General features: G+C 38.4%; 2 protein-coding genes across 4 annotated transcripts in view; one reads left to right on the forward strand and one right to left on the reverse strand.

Moving 5' to 3' along the window:
• Positions 1-20,767, reverse strand: part of VPS8 (VPS8 subunit of CORVET complex) — a 361,642-nt gene that overhangs the window by 212,235 nt on the left and 128,640 nt on the right. Inside the window, exon 1 of one of the 2 annotated variants that reach the window (XM_075180094.1) lies at positions 5,501-5,582. The exons of the other annotated variant lie outside the window; for it this stretch is intronic. Within the exon in view, the coding sequence (XP_075036195.1) occupies position 5,501 (1 nt within the window). The 5' untranslated portion in view covers positions 5,502-5,582. Of the gene's footprint in view, positions 1-5,500; positions 5,583-20,767 lie in introns of those variants that run through there. 2 annotated transcript variants of the gene reach the window in all.
• On the forward strand, positions 6,025-11,399 carry DBR1 (debranching RNA lariats 1). 2 transcript variants are annotated; one of them, XM_075180089.1, is made up of 9 exons: positions 6,025-6,151; positions 6,788-7,045; positions 7,662-7,786; positions 8,300-8,380; positions 8,897-8,982; positions 9,263-9,487; positions 9,706-9,786; positions 9,881-10,026; positions 10,361-11,399. In XM_075180089.1, the coding sequence occupies exons 2-9, from the start codon at positions 6,849-6,851 to the stop codon at positions 11,019-11,021; spliced, it is 1,602 nt and encodes a 533-aa protein (XP_075036190.1). In that variant the 5' UTR covers positions 6,025-6,151; positions 6,788-6,848; the 3' UTR covers positions 11,022-11,399. The 2 variants fall into 2 exon arrangements, with proteins under 2 accessions (XP_075036190.1, XP_075036191.1); XM_075180090.1 differs by lacking the exon at positions 6,025-6,151 and adding an exon at positions 6,215-6,269.

The following is a 20,767-nucleotide window of genomic DNA, read 5'->3' on the forward strand; positions in this document are numbered from 1 at the left end:
TGATAACCCTAACCCTATGTGATAACATTCAATTTGGAGCAAATTCCCCACTTTATAATGACATGGGGGAAAATGGATCCTAATTACTAAGAGCTTGTAAGTGAAGCTTTGCAGGAACAGGAATAAAAACCCCAGTCAAATTTGTACCATTCAACATTTCCTATACTAAATAATGTTGCATGTTTCACTGCCACTTCAGAAAGAAATATTAATTCTCTCACTAATTACATCTTCCAGCAAACAAAAGTGAGTATATTCATTTCCTATAAAAGTTATTCAACAAAAACCTTGAGGAAATTAGACAATATCACTAGTCTGGTCATTTGTGCTGTACAATTTAAAGAGCTTGTCACATACTTCCTTCACCTTCAACCAATTAAACTCCATGGACTTTTTTTCAGTGTTGTTAATTATCCATATGATTAGCCATGTACCTTTAGTGCGAGTGTCTGTTTTTTACATCTATGCATGTCATGTGTGTGCAACATTTATGTATCTCTGCTTTAGCATAATGTGTGCTTGTTTGTATTTTTGGTACAGAGTGTGTTTAGGATGTATTGACTGTGGTCTCTTTATATTGGATCAATCTGCATTCTCCCAACTGTCTCGATATTGGCCAGGCAATGCCCGTTATACGAGACTATCCCACTGTCAGCACATTTGACCTGACTCGCAGGGAGTTGGGAGGTATGTCACAGCACACCATGGTGATCGGATGTAGCAAGCACCAGAGGCAGCATTTCAAGGATGTCTACATGGAAGGGGGGAGGTTTGTGGTGGACTAGCGCATCTAAAGCACTAGACATATCCCCAGGAAGGGTGTATTAATGCCCACTGTGACATGGACATATCTCTAACAAAGCCATCCCCACTTTTAGAGGAGATGTGGCCATGGTATGAACTTGTGTTTTTGGTTTGGTTGTCCTTACCTTACACAACTGTATCAATTTAGTTGGGCCAGGCACTCAATCATACTGACCTTTATTGACTATATAACAAAAGTAGTGCCCCACCCTTAACTCACAAAAGGTTTTTCTCACCTGCCCCAAAACCCAACTCCAAATGTTAATAGTTTCACTTACACAAATTGTATTTGTTGATGTTTCAGCTGTGTGTTTTGGTATCAGATGTATGGTTTGATTTCTATATACCTGATCTACAAATCCCTCAACAAATTCCTCACCGCAAAAATAAATACTGTTTTGCAGTATAAAAAACCATGTAACAAGTATAAAGTGTTTATGCTACTAAAACCACATTTACTACAATAACAAAAACAAGACTCAGCAATTAACAAATGAAAATAATGAACATATACAATTGTAATTACATAGCCATCTGCACAAGATCAGTATAAAATGAACTGTGAACATTTTTTCCCTGCAAAAAAAAACAAAAAAAAAATACATGGAAATGTCTTCCAAATGTACACACACCCACCCACATCTTCTACATCTCACTATACCGGTCATTGGAAAATTGCACTACCTGGATGCTGTCTAATCATATATGCTACTCTTAGCTATAAAAGCCATGACACTAGATGTCATAATATAATGAAACACCCCAAAAGGACATTACAGAGCTCTGTGCACCTATACGCATTAAAGTCACATAACTACCTACTGAAAAACTTTTATTAACATGCTCATCCGCCAAGTTGGGACCCCAGGGTCAGTTACCTGCAGATATTTTTCTCTGGCCTCTCCTGTTCCTCCCACAGGACCAGCTGAAACGTTTTACCCTTAAGCACAAATGTATCTCTAATATCTTCAATTGGGTCCCAATTATTTACATTTATTTTTGGTATTTATTTTTACAAGAGCCAAAATGTAGTTTATGTTTCGGGAACCTTTATTAAAAAACAACTGTTTAGTCCATCTTCTCACTAGTTTTCTTACTGGTGTCATGGGTGCCAAAAATTAAAGGAGTTCTCTGTTTAAGCTAAAAGTTAGCTATGTAAAGACTCTAGTTGTCCATAGTAAAGCAGTCTGGGAAAAGACCATTCAGGCCACCAGGAAAACAAGTTAACTGACCCACCATTCACTTATGTCTGCTAGATTTCCAACATCCTAACTGTATTACAATACATTACTATAGCCTTGGAGGGAGCAATAGTAATAATGGTGCCTACTTAAAAGTACCCAATAAGGCCCTTAACATTTTGGGATACTGTAGCTGAAATTATTAGGCATTTATATTAAGAAGTAGGATATGAAACAAGCAGACACATAACACAATCTATGTTCTTGTTTATTCTCAAAAGTACCTTTCAGTAAGTGTCTATCTGTATAACTATATGAAGGAAAGGTACGTACAATATAAACATCAGGAGCCTGATTCATAAAGGAAAGGAAAGCAAAAACAATTGAGTAACTTTGCACTTTGGCAAAACCGTGTTGCATTGAAGGGGGAGCTAAATTTAAATTTAAAACGTGGGGACAGATTTATAGTTAGGGTAGGGCATGTTTTAGATCAACTTTCAATTTCAGTGTAAAATAAAGCTATAAAGTATCTGTGTGCTACATGAAAAACAAAAGCCATTATTTAACTTATGTGCAAAGTAATAAACTAACTTGAACCCCTTGCATTGTAACATGGTTTTGTCTAGGAGAAAAATTACTATTTTTTGCCTTAATTAAATCAGTCCCCAGGTGTACACATCAGTTGGTTGATGCTAAACTGCCTAATTTCCTACATGAGGCACAACTAGGGATCCAAAGTCTTAGTCTTAACTCAGCAGCCCTGCATTTTGCTTGAGAAATCAATGAAATGACAGCCTTATATTCACTGAATTCAAACTCATTGAACTTCATGTCAGATAGGTAATGCTTTTTAAGGTTTTAAATCATGGATGCCACAGGCATAAAGAATTCACTGGAAGTCCTAGTGGACTAGTTTGCCATTTCTCACATGTTCCTTAACATTACATCTTATATCTTTGATTAGTTACCAAATACCTTGTGATTTTTGTAAATATTTAATGAGCGACTCCTCTGACCAATGAAATTGCTTTACTAGTTACAGTAAATGACTGTGTTGCGTTAAATTTAATAATCTAAATCCCATCTGAACCTGTCAGATGTAGTTTTTGGACAGGGCTGAGGTGATGGGTAGGCACAAGAGTCCGCTGTATAGCAAAGCAGGTAAATACAGGTCCATCTTTTTCATTATTATACTTTATTGCATTCTATACATTTTTATCCTTTACATAGAATTTACCACCATAAACTCATAGCAATACAGGAACATAATTTGAGACACACATGAGGGCCCTGCTCATAAGAGTAACAGAAAACGGAGTCTTCAAGGTGAGGTGTGCATGGAATACTTACTTCACTGTAGGCTGCTAGAATACTTTGTGTTTATCAGTACACCAAAGGTCAGTCTTTGGACTATGCCAGATAGAAGAAAGGAAGATTTGGTTTTAATTGACTTTCCTTTTATAAAATATTTTTTTAATCAAAAGGGACAGGAAGCAAGTGTATATTTTGTAGCTTTTTTTTCCGTCTTCCTATTTTAGGTATAATAGGCAGAGGTCTTGGGGACCCATTGCCAATATGCAAGGAACCACAGAGGTGACAAAAGTCACCCCTTCGGCAGGTCCCAACATCTTATTATCCAGATCACAACCCCAGGTCAGCTAGAACTGGAGAGGATTATAGAACTATCAGAATATGGATTGTATGTGGAGGCAGTTTTAAAATATATTTTATATTTACTGTACTGATGAGGGTGCATCCATTTTCTATAACAAAAGATATGAAATAATTTTGCCTACATTGAAAAGAAAGAAGATGAACAAAAATACACTATATTATAAAATCAAAATAAATGATAACATGTTTTATTAATTATTTTTCCTTTCTTATTTTTCATACTGTAAAAGTTTCTCAATTTACTTCAATTTGATATCTTTCCCTGATCCTTCAATGAGCAGTATCCCCACAGAAAGTAATGGATAATGTCTGATCTAAGCAGGCAAACTTTTCTCTGTGAATAAAACTTTTTAAAAAAAGCCCTATCCCATATCAATCAATATGGCCTGCATTTTATGACTGTTGCAGTTTTATTACGAAGTTTTAAAAAAAATGCTTGAATCATGATAACTCTTTCACATCACCATAAGGTTTTTCCCTTACACAATGTGAATTATGCCTGCTGTATTCTTATTTAATAGATGTCTACCTTGTCAGATGATGGTAAAACTTATTGCTGTGAACATTTTGAACTTTAGAAGTTTACCTTTAAAACAGCTTCCTTTGCTAACAAAATCTTCAAAAATTACTTGCATGCATGTGCTACATATTATGCAATATGTAGTAGAGCAATAACAGGAAAAATAAACATTTACAATTGGGAGGCCAGCTGTAGTGGTTCATATGCAAATAAAAAAAGCATTGTTTTAGCATGTTGGTCATGCTGTGTATTTTTCCAATATGATGTGCTGTGAGAAAATTGAAGCCAGCTAAGGACAATTCTAACATGTGGATTGAAAATTAATCAAATAAAATACTCCCCAAAGAAATGCAAATTATCAATTGTTATGCAAAATTCTATACATTCTTGAGAGGGTGTGTGTGTTCTCAGTAATCTGCTAGTTTGTATTACAATTTGATTTGGATGTTTCTTTGCATATATACTGTATTTATATAATACACACACACACATATATATATATATATATATATATATATATATATACACACATTGATTTATATTATACATACACAATGAAAGCAGCAGGAGAAGTTGGGGTAGGGCATACCACCATATCCAGTATGTGTATGTAATATATATATATATATATATATATATATATATATATATATATATATATATATATATATATTATACACACACATATATACATACACTTGTCATATATATTTTTCATGTTACTAATATGCAGTATAGTCTCCTTGAAACTCCAGAAACTATCCCTGCTGCTTTTCCTGCCTATGAAGTTCTTTAGTCAATGACTAAAAACTCTCACTGCTGGGCATGATCAAATAACATAATCAAACTATAGATTGTGTGGATTAAAAAAAAAAAAATTATATTACAATGATATTCATGCACTAAAGTTTAACATTAATAATAGTTTATATAATTTCGATATATAGATATATAGATATATATATATATATATATATATATATATATCCCATAATGGCAACAAAGCTAAACAAACCATAGAATCAGCTTGTGAATGGTCATTACACGATGCAGTTTACGTGGTGCACAGATTCAGAACACAATATGAACGCTTGTCTATGGGACAATTACTGTTTTATAACAATAAGTATCAGAATATATACATAAATACCAACACATATTGGTCCCTGTTGTCTATCGCAATAGCTCAAGATGTCACCATTTTCCTCCTTCATAATAATAATAATAATAAAAAAAGGCCCTTATAATACATCTCAAGCAGCAGCATATACCCTAAGCACGGGCAGCACATACCCACCCACCGTCACTGTACACCACTTACTGTGCCCAGGAACACAACAATGTTCGTTTCTTAACAGGGAACTGAAGCAGCTGAAATGCCCACTATCTACGCATGCGTAGTACACTCCCGGAAGTCTCACTTCCCTATTTTGCGTGTCAGCCGTGCGTTTCACGGTCCGCAGCGGGCCGAGGTCCCCGCTAGATGTCATGTGATCAATCGTTCGCATCAGATTTAGACAGGCGATGGGTACATAGCTGCTGCACTCATGCTATGTTATGACCTCACTACCTTATCAGGATTAGGTGGTCGCGGAGCTGCAGATTGCATTGCTGTATATTCATTTTAGTGCTCTGTTAATATAGAGACTTTAGAAAATATATTGTATGTACATTGCCTTCTTATTAGATGTGTAATATCGATATTTTATTAAAAAAAACACCTATATCCGCAATTAGCGCTCTGTATTTTTATTTATCTTACTTTGTTTATTTTTTTTATCATACTGTTTAGCATTACTATGAAAGAATGCGCATTATTGTAATGCACAAACCAATGACTGTAGCCCACAACCAAAATGGCGCACTCCCTTTTGGTGACGTCACCACGGACGCCCACAGCTTCCGGCTGTTAATAACGATGCGCCTGCGCTTTGTATCAGTCAGTAGTTGGAGTGGTCGTGTTGGTGCTCAGGTAAGAATTTGTCTATGCATGGTGGGTTGGGTTCTTTCTAGATTGATTGCTTTATGTACAGTGAACATCTGGCGAGTGGAACTGGTACAACGAACTTGGTGTTGGCTGTTTTTGGCAGGTACTTAACGTGGTCAGTTGCAGGTATTGGGGTCTAATCTGTAATGACATTGTAGATTATCTCATGTCGTGTGTGTTTTTGAGCACTTTTTTTCTAATTTTAAAACCGTACGATCGTGATGACCTAACTTTACTAATATGTATGTATATTACAGGATCATTGCAATACATGTACAGGTTCGTAGGGTAACGGGGCTTCATACTTTGTATTTTATTGGTATATGGTGACACTGGAAAAATACACAGTGGTTATTGTTTAGTTTGATAGCACATGCTGTTATTTTTGCTGATGATTATACCGTAGAGTAGAAACATGAATACTCGTCATTTGTGCATGTGGGGTGTTGATGAGTATTAATAAATGAAATTGTATTACTAAATTAACACAGGGATTTGGAATGTTGGCATTTTTTAGAATGCACAGCCTATGGGTAAAAGTATATCTGTTATAAATTTGTTTATTAGGAATGTTTACTTTGTTGTGTTTAGGTTACAATATTAACATTTTAATTTCTACAGATGGCAGTGTAAGGAAAGATCTTGCCTCTGAATTCTATATTTTAACCATACAAGAACAGCCATGAAGATTGCAGTGGAAGGTTGCTGTCATGGTGAGCTTGATAAGATTTATGAGACTATCCAGTTCATGGAGAAAAAAGAGAATACAAAAGTAGATCTCCTGCTCTGCTGTGGAGACTTCCAGGCTGTGAGGAATGAGGGAGACATGAAGTGCATGGCGGTGCCTCCGAAGTACCGACAGATGCAGACTTTTTACAAGTAAGGCCACCTAATATAACTGAAATTGAAATGGTTGTAGCTGAGTATTGTACCATGTCAACATAATTAATATTTTTGTTTTTAAAGATTCTATTATACTGGTCATTAAACTGTAGATTGTAGTGTATGTCCACCATTTCTATGGAATAGCCCATGTGTTGGCAACCGTTTTCTAAGCCCAGCCAAGGTTTGTGTGTGTACTTGATGCTAATATCATGATATGAATAGTAATGGGACTGACAAACATTATGCCACATAGTTATGCCTCCAATTCATAGTATGCCACTTAGCTGTGCCTCCAATTTATAGTGTTACTCATACTTAACTTTGGAGTCAGCACCCCTCCTCCGTTCCATAATGAAACCTGGAAACTGCTTTGCGTACGGAGCTCTGGTGTGCCAAATAGAAGCAGCCATCATGCTAGGGGTTGCCAGCCCATCATCATGGTATTTATATTTAGGAATTAATTGTTATCATTGAAATATTAGTATATAGACATTTCCTCTTCTATTATTGCTTTAATGATGCACAAACCCCTTTTATTTATGTTGTAATTAGTTACATGCTTCAGTTACGGCTATAGTCTTTATGTTTACATATTGTTTGTTGTTTATAGGTATTATTCTGGAGAAAAGAAGGCACCAATACTAACCATCTTCATTGGAGGTAATCATGAGGCATCAAATTACCTCCAGGAGCTGCCTTATGGTGGCTGGGTTGCACCAAATATATACTACATAGGTAAGAATACATTTAAAAAAAACCAAAGCCTGTCCTTTTACCTTTCCTGTTATTCGATCACTATTTAACTCATTGGGCTAGATTTACTAAGCTGCGGGTTTGAAAAAGTGGTTGCTATAGGCAACATCCCCAATCAGATTCTAGCTTTCATTTATTCAGTACCTTCTACAAAATGACAGCTAGATTCTGATTGGTTGCTATAGGCAACATCTCCACTATTTCAAACCCGCAGCTTAGTAAATCTAGCCCATTGTGTAGGTTTATTTAGGAAGTGATTCTCTAACAACTGTACAAATCATCTCCAATGCACTAAGCTGGTATTTTGTGTGCTGTATCAATATTAATGAGAATGCAGCCTATTTATCTTCAAAATTCCATGTATAATTGTCAATGTATTTTAATGTGGAAATCTAATTGTCACTGTTACTTTACTTTGGCGGTTGGTACTGCATTAATATGATTTATAACACGCATACATGAAAGCTTTACCTGTTTATGCTTTATTCTTCTCAGGATATGCTGGTGTTGTGAAATATCGTGGAGTAAGATTTGGAGGAATTTCTGGAATTTTTAAATCGCACGATTATAGAAAAGGTGCATTTATCATTACACTGTCCTTGAGTGCAATATTGATATTTAAAATTGTGACTGTAGCAATTGGTCATGGTAAAAGCTGAAGAAATAATACATATTTTGTTTTTCTACAAGCTTTATGCAATTTAATTTCAACCTTTTTATGTGCCAGTTTATAAAAGTCTCTTAGTTTGTTTGTTGATGTTGACTGTACTGTACAAGTTTAAAGTCTTCACTGGTATCCTAGAGCGTGTTGTGGTTGTATAACCTGAGAACTGTTAGATGGTCAACACTATTCTAATGCTGCTTATTACTAGATAATATGTATAATCCAGCATATTGAATATCATTTCTGTTTGGCACTTCTGCTATTTAATCTTCTGATTAGTTTATTGAAGTTTATAGTTTTTATATATTTTTCACTTTCCGCAATTGTATAATCCTGCAAGCCAAATGTCCACATCTGCTCCAACCTTTACCATCCTGGTGGCTAAGAACATGCATTAAGATAACCTGTAACCATTGTAATTTCTTTAGGTCATTTTGAATGCCCTCCATACACCAAAGATTCAATCAGAAGTGCCTATCATGTGAGGAACATAGAGGTCTTTAAACTCAAACAGGTAAACACAGTCATGTTATATGGCGCTACATTTATTTACATGAATTCTTGCATGGTGCTTGCAAATATGCGTGTGTTCTCTTCCATTAGGAAGTCATGCCATATAATACTGAGGAATTGAAAAACATTGCCATTGTCAGAGGCACCTCCATTTTTATTTTTTCCCCATATTTTATCGATGCCTGTCACCACTAAGAAGAAACCATATTTTATAGTACACATGTAACAAGATATTTACACCGTTTGATTGTATCTAATATGCCATTGTTTTATCCTTGCAGCTAAAGGAACCCATGGATGTGTTTTTGTCACATGATTGGCCACGTAGCATCTATAACTTTGGCAATAAGAAGCAACTACTGAACAAAAAGCAGTTCTTCAGGCAAGAGGTAGAGAATAACACCCTGGGCAGCCCAGCGGCTGCTGAACTCCTGCAACATCTCCAGCCATCATACTGGTTTTCTGCCCACCTACATGTTAAGTTTGCTGCGTTCATGCAACACCAGGTAAAAAAAAAAAGCTCTGTATTTACTTTTTTAGTCCTAGATTCAGTGATCAATTGTATGGCTGCAATAAATTATTCCATCTTGAGATTATAAACAGTACAGACATGCCGGGTTTGAATATAGGTCTCTGAGAGGTGATAGACAAGTGCAGATGTGTTATTGGTGTCACTGTAGTTCCTATACGGTTAGGTTTAACCAGTTTGCATTTTCTTTTACAGAACAAAGTGGAAGGACAGTTGCCTAAAGCAACCAAATTCTTAGCACTTGATAAGTGTCTACCACATCGGGATTTTCTCCAGGTAAGAATAGTTTTCAGTTGTATGTGTATTCATTATACACTCTTTAGTTATAAAGCTTATGGTTTTTAATGTTCTATTCCTGTGTGTCTTTCAGATTGTAGAGGTAGCTCATGATCCCAGTAAGCCTGACTGCCTAGAGTATGATCTAGAATGGTTGTCTGTTCTCAAGGCAACCAAATCTCTTCTCAATGTGACTTCACTTACATGGAATATGCCTGAGAACAATGGTCTCCATAGCAGGTAAGTTTTTCACATTTCGGTAGTTCTTTTTGATTTTGCTTCAAGCTGACAAATATAGAGGATGATGTGTGGTAGAATGTAATAATATTGTGCCACAGCAAATCCAGGATAACTTTTAATATGATACACTGCATATTGTGGTTCACTTGCAACGTGCAAGGATTTTCAATGCTTTCTTAATGAAAACTTAATTTTTTGAGTGTAAACTCCATTTGTAGTCTGTAAAATACATGTGATAGTTTTGTTTTTGTTTTTAAAGAGGTGTAAATTGCTACCATTGCCAGCCTAATTTGTTTTGTTAACACACTAATGTTTTGGTTTTTTTTGCTTGTAGATGGGATTACAGTGCCACTGAACAAATCCAACAAGAAGTCTTGAATGACCTAGGTCACGACCTTAGAATTCCATGCAACTTCAGCACCACCCTTCCGGTTTATAACCCAAATAATCCTCAGCAAAATAGGGTAGCTTCCCATGTTGTTAATCCTCAGACCACAGAGTTCTGTGCCCGTTTTGGACTTATCGATATCAATGCCAAGGTCCTACAGCAGGATAAGGGAGAATTTGAGGGCACAGAAGATAATGATGTAGACAGCAGTGGTTCATTGGAAGATCCTAGTGAATACAGCACTGACACTTCTGTCCTCTCTTCTTCTATTAACCCTGATGAGATCACTCTAGAAGATGATGCTGATGATGATGATGAAAACCTCTCTGTACAGTCTGTGGAACCCTCTCCAGAACATATCCCTGATTTGCCAATGAACTTCTCTAATGCTCGTGTTTTGCCTGATTCCATGGCCGTTTCTTCAGATGATGCTATGGATTCAACCAATGATGAATTGGAACGGTCGGATAGCAGTCAGACTGAAGGGGAAGGTAAGAACTCTGAGAGACAGTTGAAGAGGTTGAGTGATGAGAATGGACGTGGCAGTGTGAAAATTAAAAGGCGAAACCAGGCCATCTACGCAACCAAAGACGAGGATAATGAGTAACTGCACTGACTTTACCTGGGTTGTGGACTATTTCAACTGACTTAAAAATGAACAACTGTCCTGCCAGATAAATCTGAGCTGCAAAAGGGTCTCTGTTGAACCCCAGTTTCAAATGAATATTTTACTGTTAATATTTTAATACTATTTTGTTACGTTGTCATAATGAAAATATATTGTTGCATCCCTCTAGATATTTTATATTTGAGTTAAATGTGCCCATCCTACTTTCATTTATATACAGTCCTGTAAAATGACAACGTTCCAGTGTAACATATAATTTCTTAATTATAATGTTCCACTGTATAAAATATATAATTTTTTTTAATGTGTAATAAGTCTTATTTTATTATGGGCATATAATTAACTTAAAATAAATAAATAAGGACTGTTTTAACAAATTAGATTTTCTTTGTGTGATTTTATTATGATTTGTAATGTTTGGGAGTGTTCTTTTCCCTATCTGCAGCCAGGTGGCGGTATTTCCTTATTGAGAGGTATTTTAGAAGCCTGCACAATTCTGATTAGAAATATAAAAATCTTAGTTAATGTTAATTATGTCTGTAATTTTGCATTGTCTCTACCTGACTAAGATATTGATAGATTAAATGAAAATCAAGGGAGGTTATAATGATGGCAGTTCAGCATACCAGGTGATTTAATAAATATGACTAAAGCAAAAATTACCTTTCTTACTACGGAGCTTTTGCGTTAACAGCTTTTTTTTGTGAACTGTTACTATAGGAACATTTTCTAATCGTCAAGATCAGCTCCTTTCCCAAACAATTTGCTAAAATATATCAGTTGACTTCCAGTGGGTGAGGAGAGTCTATGATGGCCATGTTTGGCCTATCTGTATCATCTTCCTTGCCTTAAACCCACCCCTTTTCCGCAATTGTAGAAGAGGGCAACCTCTACGCATTTTGATGGTAGATTGTCTCCTTGAAATTATTTTATAGCTATAGTTTCATTTACTCTTTTTCACTAGAAGCATATAGGAGCATTTCTAGATACTACAAGTTGATGATCCCTTAGTGTGTAGCTAATCTGTATCTCTGTAAACCTATGATCCGTATTTAATCATTTATTTTGTGAACTACAACAGTAGTTAGGTAGCAGCAGAAATTACTAGGTGTGTAACTTAAAATGACTGTCTTTATTTTATAAAACATTTCATCAGCACAATGTATGTAGGGTGTCAGTTGCAACTGGCTCTATCAACCAGAGGAAATGCAAGATACAGAAGGTCCCAATATCAGAGCAGGGAATTAAACAAAATCAACAGACGTGGTACAGCGGAATGTCACATTGTACTTATTGTCTGTTTATAACAAAGTCCAGAGAATCCAAAGTATTCTGTGACAGACCTAGAGTCTCTCAAAACAGCTGTCCACAATAGCACTTGAAGCGGTACAGAAGTCAATGCAAATTCTTATCACTTCAGTTGAATTGAGTGGAGCTGCGCAACTGATGTGAAGGCTGCAGATCTGAATGGATGTTGAGTAGCTGAACACGAGAGATGTACCACCAGGTGTCGGCAAACAGAACTAGTTCTATAAATGGTAATGGTACGTACCACTGTTGCGGGACACCATCACCGCAGCAAGGAATGAATCGCTGAGTATTTAGCAGCCCGGCAGGTAAACTGAACAGGAATGAGAACCACGATTGTAGTTCTCAGTATGTATATTTCATAATTTATTTACATTACTAGCTATTAGCTGGTGACCCTAACTTTATTTCTGGGCAGAGGAGGGATGTCTGGGTTAGAGACCTATTTCTTTACAAACTATAACAATTACCAGGTTCATGCAAAAATCTGACTTAGAATGAGCTAGCAGAAACAAAATCCGTGCAAACAAACCCCTCCTCAACAACAGTCTCTTAGTGTTGATTCCAGCTCCAATGATGGCCCTAGCTCCCCTCCCCAGAGCCTATTGCTCAAACCACGGCTGCTCAGATGTCCAAATAATTATTAATCATTCTGCCTCTGATTCCTAGGCTTCATTTAATTCTGCCAATACAGCTAGAATTACCACACTTGAACAAAGAACCTGTAACATAGATGATGGTCATCATTGCAGAATACTGGAGAGTCCCAATCAAAATATACAACAGATAAAGGATTTTGAAACCATTTTAGTGCATGGTATACCTGGAAATATTAGGCTCAAACCTGTTTAATTATCTCGGCACAACTTTCATCACAAAATTGATACTACAGATTGAGAGAGCACACCGAATAGGACAGGAGAATGAGTGTGCCATGTCCAGATCCCGTCTATTTATAGCTAAGTTCAATAGTATTAAGGAAAAGAGCTTATATAAGCAATAATTGAATGTTCACACCAAAATAACTAAGAGAATTGAAAAGATATAAAAGGTTTTATTTACAAAAATATAAGCATGTGCCTGTAACACATGTCACAATGCTTCAAAGTCTGTAAGCAATGAAAGTTTATTTTTGAGCAGAAACATTTTTTTTTTTATTTGTGTAGAGAGAGGAGTGGAGTAAGTAAGATGGCAAGTCCATCATTTTGATATCCTTGTGGCTCATTTGTTTAGGGCCCCATTTGGGCTGGTCCTGTTGGTATGGCTTACTGGTCAGCATTCTGGGATATTCTTCTGGAATTGGAATTCTTTTCTCTACTAGTTTGAGAACTGGCTAAAACCATTTATGTTTGTAACACATGGCGATATATAATATAAAATCTATCAGAAGAGCCTAGGAAGATTTTATGTAGACGAGTAAGGACCAGGTACCATTTCGTAAGGACTTTGTATGAGTCTTTTTTTTTTTTTTTTTTTTTTTTTTATTATATAGCAACACTGATGGAGCATTTGGAGACACTTGCATGTATTATGTCCCACACCCTCTACCTTAGCGAAGTTCCCAAATCAACTTTCTGGTTCAATATGTAAGTGTCAGGTAGTGGATACTGCAGTGCAATAAAAAATCTGGAGAGAAATGATTCCCTTGTAGGTGGAATTGCACATGCAAGTGTGTTCAAATTGAGAGAGTCGCCGTTGTTTTAAGTGAGGTCTGGACAAACTGATGTATTTGGTAATTTTTTTGTTGGGAATATTGTCTGTCGTTTATTTCGGAGAATGATCTAGGGCCAAAATTGCCCACAATGTGTTGGAAACGCATTATTCCTGCAGCTCTCCACTGCATGGCCATGTTGGCTACCTGTCCAGTTGGAGAGGATGTTCCCAGATTGGGTTCAGCAGCGATCGGTGGCATGACCGACAGAGACCTCTATTCCCAGGCAGACAGCATAAGGCTCACTGTTGAAACGGAGCAGGCAGAGACAGGTCGTTGTGGTTTCAAAAGCCAAATCCAGCATTTGACATGTGGATCAAAATGCTAAGCTAACAATTGACTTGGCTGAGTGGAGTGATAATATCTGCAGAACAATGGCAAGCCAAGGCCGCAGACCCTAAAGCCCTAGCCAGCGGGTCTCTCCTTAGTCTAGAATTTTTGTAGTTCCAAATTAAGTTATTGTAAGTAGCTTAAAGGGAGATGGGCGTCGTGGGACAGGCAAGGTATGAAACGGGTAAAGTTATTTGGGGAGGACGTTCATCTTGATAGTGTTAACTCTGCCTGACCATGAGATAATTAGAGAATGTTCACATTAATTTATTTTCCTTGGAATACTCCATGGCAGCCCTCAGAATACCCTACTCAACTGAGTGTAGACAGAAAAACTTTCCCACCTGGAGGGTATATAATGTGGCTCCTCCGCCATACTGTTGTCTAGTAACTTCCTGAGTTATCCTTCAAATGTCACTATAGACCATAGGTGGGAAACGTAGGGTTGCCATGGAGTATTTCAAAGAAAAGAAATTGTGAATTTTCCTACTCCATAGCTGCCCTCATAATGGGATATACCAAAGCAATAAAGAACAATAGAGTGGGCAATAAATAGTCAACACGCCAATAACACTCTAAATAATATTTATTTTAAACAGTATGTTGGAGTATTTTCTTTCCAAACTGTGCATCAGCAGAGGCTGATACATCCACTATCGAAAGGGTGTTTATACCAAGGGCCTTGCTGTCCCTGTAATGGAAGTAAAACTTGGGTATCTTGGTATTGTCTCCCATTGCCATAAGATCTACCTCAGGAATCCCAAACTTGTGATTTATTAGATAGTTAGTACGTGAGGATAATATCCTTGCCTGCCACATGGAGGGCTGAAAATGATTTGAGGTTCTTTTCTGCCCTCCACATTAGGGTGTCCGCTTCTGCCGTCATTTCTCTGTTTTTTGTACTGTCTTGTTTGCTTATAAAGGCCACTACTGTTCTGTTGTCCGAGAATATTCTTAGGTGTTTGGACCGTAGACAGGTCTGAAATTGTCGGACCGCATGCATTACTGCCCTCATTTCCATGTTCACCTGGAGATGTCTCTCCTCCTCTACCCTAGTGCCCTGATTTATCATTGTACCCATGTGAGCTCCCCAGCCTATAGAACTGACATCAGTTGTGACAATCGTCCATTATGGCTCTGAGAGAGCCACGCCTTGATTTCCTAGGCTCGGATGCTGCCACCAACCAAGGACTGTCTGGCCTTCTTTGGAAGGTTGAGCATGAAATCTAGTCATCCTACCGTCTGATCCCATTTGACATATACGGTAGACTTGACTGAAGGCTCCTCATGTGCCATCTTGCATACGAAAGGATGTCTATAGTGGACAAGAGCATTCTCAGAAGATGGAGGCAGTTTCTTGCTGAAACTTGTGTTCAAGTTTGAAGTTGGTGTGTCAAGGACTAAATTTTGTTCAGTCTTTCTTGTGAGAGGCATACTTTGTCCTGTTTTGTATCTGTATCCTAGAAACAGGAGGTTGTCTGTGTACCAGATGACTTTTTGACGTGTTGATTAGCCAGACATGTTGTTGTAGAAAGAGAACTAGAGTTATAGCCTCTTGGCCCACCTTCTCTGATTTTGCTGTCATCTAAGTACGGCCATGAAGCTATGTTTCGCTGTCTGAGTTGCAGTGACATCATCTTTGTGAGACACAACAATCATGGAGTCCCAGGTGTACAAAGCACCATTAATGTCCACCTCCGGAGCTTTCCTCCAGTTGCCTTTATCATCCTGTTGGAAAATGTCTCCAACTACCTGACATCTTCCATGGCGCACTGTGTATGAACCCGCACTGGAGCACACTGCGCATGTGCCTGCATTGTCTATCCTGTGTTATAGGAGCTGCTTCCTGGAGTCCATACGAGGCAAACACTGTGAGCCTTGGCCACATGTCTCACAGAAGCGCCTTTTCTTGGCCAGGGGGATGATTCATTATCGGGCTCCAGCCCTGCACAGGCCCCGCTACTACTACCCTATTTCAGCCAGGAATTGTCCAAGGAAAAGCCAGACCTAGTTGTAGGTAAGCTCATAATAGAACAAAAAAGAAGAAACTCTACACCTACACTGCCTTCTCAAGCTGAGACAGGAAAAAGACATCAGTATGGAGAAGGAGCCACATTATATACTCTCCATGTGGGAAAGTTTTTTTTCTGTCTACACTCAGCTGAGTAGGGTGTTAACCCATTCAGAGTGCTGCCGTGGAGTAGGAAAAGGAAATCATGTTTCTGCCAGTGGAGGTCTTGTTCAACCTTGTTGCGGAAAATTGGCCTTGTAGAGTTGATCATAGGACTTTGTAATCTTGACCCCAAGTTATGTGAGTGAGTCAATCTGCCTCTGGAAGTCAAAATTCATTTTCAGGAATTTTTCACATGGTTGGGTAAGTAAAGAGGTAAGCCTCAGATTTGTTGTTGTTGTTGTTGACCTTGTAACCCGAAACTATGCCAAACTCAGATAGTTCCTTAAAGAGATTGGGGGTCAAAACCAGTGGATTAGTAAGGGGAAAACAGAAAGACTTCGGCAAAAAGGGAAGGTTTATATTCAGACGTATCTGTGGATAAAAAAAAAAAATATTGACCCCCCCCCCCCCCCCCCCCCCACACACTAGGTATTGTTATATCACATCCCCTTATAATTTGTCTATTCGAATTGTTATACTCAGGATGCCTAATAAATTATAACCCATAAACAAAATAATATCTAAAGAACAAGAGAAGCAAGTGAAGTGTACAAATGGCAACACTCTGGGATGTTGGTTGTAGAATTTAAAATGTGACTCTTTATTGATAAAATATTAAAATAGCATATCTTGATTGCTAAAAGCTAGTGAAATGGGTAAAAAACCATAGTGTGAATTAGTGAAGTGAATGAAATATGCAGTGAAAGTGTGATTTAAGAATTACAATATCACCTGCAATTCCTTTTTTGCTCTATTTATTTAATTACTGATATAGAAACACTTATATCCATGTATTAACTAATAATTTCACTAATAACTTGTTGCTGCTATAGAAAAATTATATTCCCCTATGATAAGTCAGAAAATGGTACTTTCCTGTACTCGATGGGTTAATCATTATCACTTACAGCTAAGATCACATAGATATAAAGAAATTATATCTGAATTCTTGCTGCAAGGGTAGAGAGCTGTTCTTGCTTAGTGGCTATTTTGACTAAATCTAATAGCTCTATTGTCCCATAAATTATATTATGGGGCAATGGTAGAGTCCTATAATATATCTACTATGTTGAAGGACAAGCAGGAGTAATACTTTAATCCTTAATCATAGGTATAATATTGCATCATCATCAATTTATTTATATAGTGCCACTAATTCCGCAGCTTCAATGATGGCCAACAGGTGGTCGCCAGCTCCTTTCAGACACGCCAGGAACTGGCAAACATGTACCAGAGACAAGCCCAACAAGCCAGAACAGACACTGAAGTCCACCCAAACCAGGGAGGTGGGCGAGCAATGTCCTGAATTTACAGAGAATGATTTACTCTCCGCCCATCAGTCTTATAGTCTAAACCTAGCCTCCCCTATGACATCAGATGGGCGTATATCTCCACAGTTAAACTTTTAACCCAGAGGAATAATTACAGATGAGTGACACAGCCTCAGCTTTTAATTTCCTTCATGCTTACTCTTATTACTGTCCATTATGTAAAAGATGCTTTACTTCAGTGGTTCTTACCTCTGCCTCACTGACTTTCCCAAGTCAATGTTTTCCAGAATTTGTTTTAGTATTACTGATGAAAATAATTAGTACAATGTAGAACATTTAGAATGAGTCAGTCACTAATGACCTACTGGTACAGGAAGCAATGGATCCATGAGGACTGGGTTAAGAAAAACTTTGGGTTTTGCATCTGTACAGTAAGATATTACATGGTATTAGGGCAGTAGATAGCACAGTGATCTCACTGTATTATTTGTTTCATTATAATCATTTCCACATGTCTGTTCCCTTCTAAGTATTACAAATGGTCTACTATGGAATGTGCGGAAGGATAACACAACTTTATTGCAATTGCAACACTAATAGGAAAACAAACAAAAAAGGAAACATGGGAGCACATAAGCCTCAGGGATTACACTGTAAGGAAATGTGTAGTACAGAGAGATCACTGCAGACCAGACAATTAGGAGAATGATGGTTTACGAGTCAAAGATAGCCCGCGTAAGTCATAGAAAACTGTCATAGAAACAGAATTACTTGGCTGAACTAGCCTTAGCTTTGCTACAAGCTTTACATGAATTTCTATCCCTAGTGAGTAAACCAACAAAATAAATTACGTAACAGATAAAGAAAACATTTGCCACCAGGGCCGGACTGGGAGTAAATATCAGCTCTGGCATTTCAAGCATACAGGCCCATCTCTGTTGATGAGCAGGACAAAACCGTGTGCCGCTGTGCAGCAGCGGCGCCGTCAGGGGCGTGGCCACATTATGTTGGGGGCGTGGACAACATGGGGGATTGATACATACATTATAATAAAACATTACATTTATGAGGCCCTCCCCATAATGCCACCCCCCCCACCCCAGAAACACATTACAACACCCCCACCACAAATGTACTTATCTATGCTTCTGATGCTGCTGACATCCATCAGAGTGGGAACTTCCTGTAGAGTGAGCAGGGAAGCTCTTGGTCTCACAAGATTAATAAATCTCATGAGAGTTAGAGCTCCTCGACTTCCTCTGCAGGCTGTGTCCTATCCAGGGACTGGGAGTAGCTATCCGCTCCCTCCTGCTTACCAGAGCTGGATTAAGGCTCGGGGGCCCTAGGCACTTAAGACAGGGGAGCTCCTATGATGTAATATGATTATTAGACACATTTTCAACAAATACACAGGCAATACTGTGAGCACTACTGTTAGGTGCACACAGTTCTGCCTTCACAAGCAGTACAATGTGAAGTAGGACATACCTCTCAACTGTCCTTGCAGTCAGACCAAATCCTGACTAAGCGGGACAGTCACACACCAAATTCAGGACAGTTGGCAGACTGTCCTGGTCTCTCCTACCTGTCTTGTCATTTTTACCACTTGTGACTGCTGGTGTCTTTAAATCAGTTGCTGCTGGTCTGGATCCTGGAATGTTGGAGGCCCTATTAGGAAAAAAAAATGGGTACATGAAATTTATAAAACTCCAACCAGCACCGGTGTTAAATCAATATAGCACCCACGGTTTACATTTAGGCCTCACTCCAGCCCCAACATTAAAATAATAGTATTCACATTTGTTAAATACATCTATTTCCCTCCAAATAGCCCTGACATTAAATAGTATATACATTTAATAAATATACCTATTTCCCTACAACCAGCCCCAAACATTAAATTAACAGTAGTCCCATTTAATAAGTTAACCTATTTCCCTCCCTCCAAACAACCCCAGCAAGAAATTAAATAGCATTTATGTTTAATAAAAATAACCATTTCCCACAACCATCTCAGGCATTAAATAATTCATAATCACATTCAATAAATATACCTCATTTTCCCCAAGCAGCCCCACATTCACTTAATAGCACACATTATAGTCATATACTGTTCCCCACACACATTATAGTCATATACTGTCCCCCCACACACATTAGTCATATACTCTCCCCCCACACACATTATAGTCATATACTGTCCCCCCACACACATTACAGTCATATACTGTCCCCCCACACACATTACAGTCATATACTGTACCCCCACACACATTACAGTCATATACTGACCCCCACACACATTGGCCATTTTTATTGTCCCCCTCCTACAGTCATTGCCCCCTGCAGACATTTTCACCCCCCCTTACCCCTGCAGACATTTTCACTCACCCCCCCTTACCCCTGCAGACATTTTCACTCACCCCCTTACCCCACAGACATTGTCATTCACCCCGCCTTCCCCCTGCAGACATTGTCACTCACCCCCCCTTCCCTGTGCAGACATTTTCACTCAGCCCCCTTCCCCCTGCAGACATTGTCACTCACCCCCCCCTTTCCCCTGCATACATTGTCACTCACCCCCCCCCCCCTTTCCCGTGCATACATTGTCACTCACTCCCCCCCCCTTCCTCCTGCAGACATCACTTCTCCCGTGCAGTAATTTTTAGTTATTGCCCACAACAGCCCCCCTCCGCAGTACCTGTCACTATCCCCTGGACGGATTACAAAGAAAAACAGCGCACCAACTTACCGAAGGCTCCTGGGCGGCTGCGTCGGCACGATGTGACGTCATCGCGCGGCCGCGCGAAAGTTGTACAAAAAAAAAGAAAAAATTGTGGCACTGGAAGCGCAGGGATCGGACCGGACCGGCCCATACAGCCATCGGCCTTTCTGGCAAAAGCCAGAAGTGCCAGATGGCCAGTCCGGCCCT

Source organism: Mixophyes fleayi, chromosome 7, assembly GCF_038048845.1.
Source record: "Mixophyes fleayi isolate aMixFle1 chromosome 7, aMixFle1.hap1, whole genome shotgun sequence".
NCBI classification, from domain to species: Eukaryota; Metazoa; Chordata; class Amphibia; order Anura; family Limnodynastidae; genus Mixophyes; species Mixophyes fleayi.

Bases quoted from the DNA above. Each gene is read 5' to 3' on its own strand.
- DBR1 (XM_075180089.1), top strand. From the start codon at position 6,849: ATGAAGATTGCAGTGGAAGGTTGCTGTCATGGTGAGCTTGATAAGATT. The intron at 9,488-9,705 runs GTAAAAAAAAAA...TTTCTTTTACAG, and splicing joins CTGCGTTCATGCAACACCAG to AACAAAGTGGAAGGACAGTT. The intron at 9,787-9,880 runs GTAAGAATAGTT...TGTGTCTTTCAG, and splicing joins CACATCGGGATTTTCTCCAG to ATTGTAGAGGTAGCTCATGA.